The sequence below is a fragment of the Vombatus ursinus genome, unplaced genomic scaffold, assembly GCF_900497805.2.
Source record: "Vombatus ursinus unplaced genomic scaffold, bare-nosed wombat genome assembly UNPS02014926.1, whole genome shotgun sequence".
NCBI lineage: Eukaryota > Metazoa > Chordata > Mammalia > Diprotodontia > Vombatidae > Vombatus > Vombatus ursinus.
Genome location: NW_020954704.1, coordinates 1,906,948 through 1,912,947, shown reverse-complemented (window position 1 = coordinate 1,912,947; position 6,000 = coordinate 1,906,948). Strand labels below are relative to the sequence as shown.

The following is a 6,000-nucleotide window of genomic DNA, read 5'->3' as shown; positions in this document are numbered from 1 at the left end:
ACACACACACACACACACACACACACACACACACACACACACACACAAATTCCTACTGGTTTTGAAAAGCAGACTTTTCTGTGGTCATAAAAATAACTATTTACAAAGTCATACTAAAAGCAGCCATTTTCTTCACAAAGGCTTACTGCCAAAACACTGTTCCCTCTAGCACTGTGGGGTGACAGCAAAACTTTTCTCTGGCTCCAAGGTCATCTTCTGGGGCAATCCAAAGGAGGTGCAGAGATTTGAGGCTTCTTGCAGTGCTTATAAAAACAGCAGAAGACTACCAAGGCATAAGACTAGCAAATTCTGTTTCCAAACGGAGAGCAACTAATGGTATCACAGTTCTACTTAGGTGCTTCACTAGTAGTTTTTACATGAAGAGATCCTATTATAAGAAGGCCATCATTGTAATGGGGTTAGGGAAACAAGGGCATCCTCAAGGGCATTAAGAATATTTAAGGGGCAGCTAGGTGACACAGTGGATAGAGCACCGGCCCAGGAGTCAGGAGGACCTGAGTTCAAATCCGGCCTCAGACACATAACACTCACCAGCTGTGTGACTCTGGGCAAGTCACTTAACCCCAAATGCCTCACCAAAAAAAAAAAATAGTATTCAAAGCAAGTAGAGAGTAAAGAATAAGACATTAGGACATTGTAGAATAAAGTATGTAAAAAGAATTGGGGAGACAGTTACCTGGGATGGGATACTCCCAAATTTCTCCAGGCAACTAAGGAGAATAGTATCACCATCACTCTTGGCTGCCACACCAGACTCATTCACACACTTGAGTAGTTGGCGTATCTCACTGTATTTCTCTCTTTTTACCAGTTGCTGGGCAGCTTTACAGTAAGTGGCAGGAGCATCCAGCTTGAAGTCCTAGAACAGAAAATGGAAGTAAAGGGTTTGGGATGTCAGAGAACATGTATAATAGAATGGGGAAATGTTGATTCCAAAAAGTGCTTTGTCAACATTCAAGCTGTAACAAAGTGGCTCTCCAGAACATGATTTGAAGGGTCTTGACTGGCTACATGTTGTGATTTTAACTCCCAGAACAAGCAGTAGGTATGGATCTTAGGTTTTTTAAACACTAGTTAAAATATGTGCACCCGGGGAGGTAAGCAGGCATTTAGGAATCATCTCCTTAAAATTCTGTATGCACTCCAAGCTCTGACCTAAAAGGAATGCTTTGCCTTCTTCCCCAGGTTACTAAGAATTCTCAAGCCAGGACCACTTCACTTAGCCTTCCAGGAATCACTGTCTTTCCTCAGGAGGTAACCTTTAGCTACTGCTGTCTCAAACAGATGACTTTCTGATACAAGGTGCTTATATAGTCATCTCTACCAAGGGTGTTTTTCCTGCTTCTGCTCAGGCAAGGCACTGCAAACATAATTATGCTTCTCCTGTGATATGAAGCTCTTGAAGAAAAGATGTTAGCACAATTAGGTTAGATGATAGTACAATTAGGTATACACTAAATTGGTTGAATGACTGGACCTAAAGAATAATCATTAATGGGTTCATGTCAAATTGGTGGGTGCTCTTAAGTACCCCAGGGATCTGTTGTTAAAAAAATTATTTTGTTCTATTTAATATTGTACTAGAAATGCTAGCTATAGCAATAAGGGAAGAAAAAGAAATTGAAGGAATTAGAATAGGCAATGAAGAAACAAAACTGACTCTTTGCAGATGATATGATGGTATACTTGGAGAATCCCAGAGAATCAACTAAAAAACTAGGAAATAGTAGTAAACAACCATAAGATCCAAACTTTTGGAACAAAAGCCACTATTTGTCAAAAACTGCTTTGAAAACTGGGTATAAATCAATACCTTATACCATATACAAAGATGAGGTGGAAATGGATAAATGAAATAGATATAAAGGATGGTACAATAAGCAAATTAGCTGAGTGTGCAACAGTTTACCTGTCAGATCTATGGATAAGGGAAGAATTTATGACCAAACAAGAGATAGACAGCATTACTTGATGTAAAATGGATAATTTTGATTACATCAAATTAAGAAGGTTTTGTGCAAACAAAACTAATACAGCCAAGATTAGAAGGAAAGCAGAAAACTGGGAAAATAATTGTTTACAGTACGTTTCTCTGATAAAGGCCTCATTTCTCAAATATATAAAGAACTGAGCCAAATTTATAAGGATATGAGCTATTCCCCAATTGATAAATGATCAAAAGATATGATCAGTTTTCAGATGAAGTAATCAAAGCTATCTATAGCCACATGAAAAAATGCTCTATCGATTGGAGAAATGCAAATTAAAACAATTCTGAGGTACTACCTCACACTTATTAGATTGGCTAATATGACAGAAAAGGTAAATGACAAATATTGGAGGGGATGTGGGAAGGTTGAAATACTAATGCAGTGTTAGTGGAGTTGTGAACTGATCCAAGCATTCTGAAGAGACTATGCCCAAAGAACTATAAAAATGTGCATATCCTTTGACCTAGCAATACCACTACGAGGTCTACATGCCAAAGAAATTAAAAAAAAGAAAAATATGTACAAAAATACTTATAGCACCTCTTTTCGTGTTGGCAAAAAATTGGAAGTTGAAGGGATGCCCATCAATTGGGGAATGACTGAACAAGTTGCAGTATATGATTGTGATGTAACAGTACTGTGTTCTATAAGAAATGACAAGCAGGATACTTTTAGAAAAACCCAGAAAGACTTACATGAACTGATGTAAAGTGAAGTGAGCAGAACCAGAACACTGTAGACGTAACAGCAATACTGTTACGATGATGAAGAACTGTGAATAACTTGGCTATTCTCAGGAATACAAAGATCAAAGACAATTCCGAAGGAACCATGATGAAACATGCCATCTACTTCAGCAGAAAAAACTAACGACATCTGAATACAAATCTAAACATACTGTTTTAAAATTTTCTTTATTTTTCTTGTTTTTCTTTGGTCTGTGTTTTGTTTTACAACATGACTACTACGGAAATATATTTTGTATAACTGCACATGTATAACCTTTACCAAACTGCTTGCCTTCTGGGGAGGGACAATGGAGAGAATTCAAAACTGTGAAAAAAAAATGACTAAATTTATTTTACATGTAATCAGAATAAAATAAAATATTAAGATAAAAATTATTGGTATTTTGTTTTTATGTCTCCAGTTCATTTCTGAATATAGCTCTCTTCTCTCCTACTAGGCAAATCATTCCTTGTAACAAAGAATAAAAGAAAGAGAAAAAAAGCAGTTCTGCAAAACCAACCAACATTGAGTCTGACAGGTTGGTTATGTCCAAATATTCCACAGAGATCCATTCTTAACTCTACCTTGGATGAAGACATAGATGACATGCTTAATCAAATTTGTAGGTGACACAAAGCTGAGAGGGATATTTAACATGATGGATGACAGCAGAGATCCAAAAAGATCTTTACTGGCTATAATGATGGGATGAATGTAAGATGAAATTTAATAGAGATAAATGTAAAACACTGGGTGTAAGCTTACATAATCAATTCCGCAAGTACAGGATGTAAGAGGTATGCCTAGGTAACAGTCCACATGAAAAAGATCTGGAGTTTTTCATAAGATGCAAAATCAGGAGAAGTACACAGTGTTACAAGGTAGCCTAAAAAGCTAATGTAATCTTGGACCATATTAAGGGAGGGATATCATTTGAAGGAAGGAGGTAATAGAGCAGGCCTGCACAACCTGTGATTTTGGGTGGCCTGTAAAAAAATGTACAGGATGTTTTTCTCTACATTTTTCCGCGGGCCGCCCAAAATCCTTTGGCAGGACGCAGGTTGTCCAGCCCTGAGCTAGAGGTTTGTGAACTTGGGAAAGTCACTTATCCTTTACCTCTCAGGTTCAGTTTCCTCATCTGTAAAATAGGGATAACAACAGCATCTACCCTCGAGGGCCTGTTGTGAGGATCAAATGAGATGCCCTATGTAAAGTCCTCTACAAATCTAAACGTACCATATAAATACTAGCTCATCTTTTTCTTTTATTATTATTATTATTACTGTGCTTTGGTCAGACAACATCTGAAATGCTGGGTTGCATCCTAGGCACATAGCCATGTTTTGAGGATGTCCACTGACAAGAGAGGACAACCCCAGAAAAGAGCAACTAGAATTCTGTCAGGCCTGGAGTCAATGCCACTGGAGGACTGGTTGGAGAAACTTGGGATTGTTTGGAGGAATATGCACATTTTCATAGTTCTTTGGGCATAGTCTCTTCAGATCTCAGCTCTATCAGCAATTGGAGGAAGAACTGTTGTTCAGTCATTTTTTTCAGTTGTGTCCAACTCTTGGTGATCCCATTTGGGGTTTTCTTTGCAAAGATACTGGAGTAGTTTGCCATTTCCTTCTCTAGTTCATTTTAAAGATGAGGAAACAGGGTCACACCATTAGTGTGTCTGAGACTAGATCTGAACTCAGGAAGATGAGTTTTCCTGACTTTTGGCTTGGCACTCTATCCACTGTGCCACCTACCTAGATAGGTGGTTTCAAATACCTGAAGGAAGGGGGACTGGATGTATTCTGCATAGAGGGTGGAACTAACGATAATGAGTAGAAGTAGCACAGAGGTAGATTTAAGCTTGAGTTAAGGAAAATTTTCCTCACAGTGAGAGCTGGCCAGAGTAGAACGGTCTGTTTTGGGTGATGGTCAGGCAACAATCAGCCAATAAGCATTGATTAAGTCCTTAGGATGAGCCAGGAACTATACTAGCCTCTAGAGATATAAAGAAAGGCAAAAAAGTCTTTTTTTGTCAAGAAGCCTATATTCTACTGGGGGAGACAACATGTAAATATCTAGGGACACACAAGATATAGATAGAAAGCAATCTAAAAGAGTAAGGCATGAATAATTGGGGGGGTAAATCAGGAAAGGTCTCCCCTAGAAAGTGGGATTTAAGGTGAGTCTTGAGGGAAACCAGAGAAATCAAGAGGCAGAGAAGTAAGGAAGGAAAGCACTCAGTGGTGGTGTTGGGGGCGTGGGGGAACAGGGAAAGCAAAGGCACTGAGATGGGAGATGGAGCATCCCATCCAGGAAGCCACAAGTAGGTTAGTCTAGCTGAACTGTGGAATGCACAGAGGGGAGTAAAGTATAAGAAGGCTATAAGAGGCTTTAAATATCAAACAAATTAGTTTACATTTAATTCTGGAAAAGAGCTACTGGGGTTTCTTGGCAGGGAGGTGAAAAGGTCAGATCTATAGTTCAGAAAAATCATGTTGGCAGATGAGCGGAGAATGTACTGGATTGGGGGGGGGAGGCCTGAGGTATGGAGACAAGTTAGAAGCATATTGCAACAGCCAAGAGAGTTGAAGCGATGAGTGATGATGTTCTGAACTAGGTTAGTGGCTATGTTAGTGGAGAGAGAAGCATGCATACAAGAGACATTACGATAGTAGAAAATGACAATATTTGGCAACAGACTGGATATGTGGAGTGAGAGTGAGGAGTCAAGGCTGACTCCAAAGTTGTGAACCCGAGTAACTGGAAGGATGTGGGTATCCTCAAGAGTGACAGGGAAGTTTGGAGGAAGGGCAGGTTTTGGGGAAAAGAATGAGCTCTGCTTTGGACATTTTGGTTTGAGATGTCCAAAAAGAAGGTGGAGATGTGGGACTGAAGCTTAGTAGAGAGACCAGGACTGGATATAAACACATAGAAATCATCCATATGGAATGTAGTTGAACCGGGGAGCTGTTCAGGGCCCTGAGAAACACACTACTGAGTCAAAAAGAGAAGCAAGCCTGACATGGCGCCTTGGAGGACACCTACGCTTAGTGGGCAAAATACGATGAAGAGCTAGCAAAGTAGATTGAGAAAGAATGATTGGACAGATAGGAGAACAAGTAGAGAGTAACATCACAAAAATCTGCAGAGGACAGAGAGGCTACAGAAAGAGGTGACTGACAGTTTCATACGCTACAGAGAGGTCAAGGAGGATCAGGGTTGAGAAATGGCAATTAGATATGGAAGTTAAGTAATCATC

At 39.5% G+C, this 6,000-nt stretch overlaps 1 protein-coding gene across 4 annotated transcripts in view; it reads right to left on the bottom strand.

Moving 5' to 3' along the window:
- Positions 1-6,000, bottom strand: part of ZFYVE26 (zinc finger FYVE-type containing 26) — an 80,996-nt gene that overhangs the window by 5,808 nt on the left and 69,188 nt on the right. For all 4 annotated transcript variants that reach the window (XM_027843773.1, XM_027843775.1, XM_027843776.1 and 1 more), the window contains one exon: positions 698-880. In XM_027843773.1, coding sequence (XP_027699574.1) covers positions 698-880 — 183 coding nt within the window. The remainder of the gene's footprint in view (positions 1-697; positions 881-6,000) is intronic.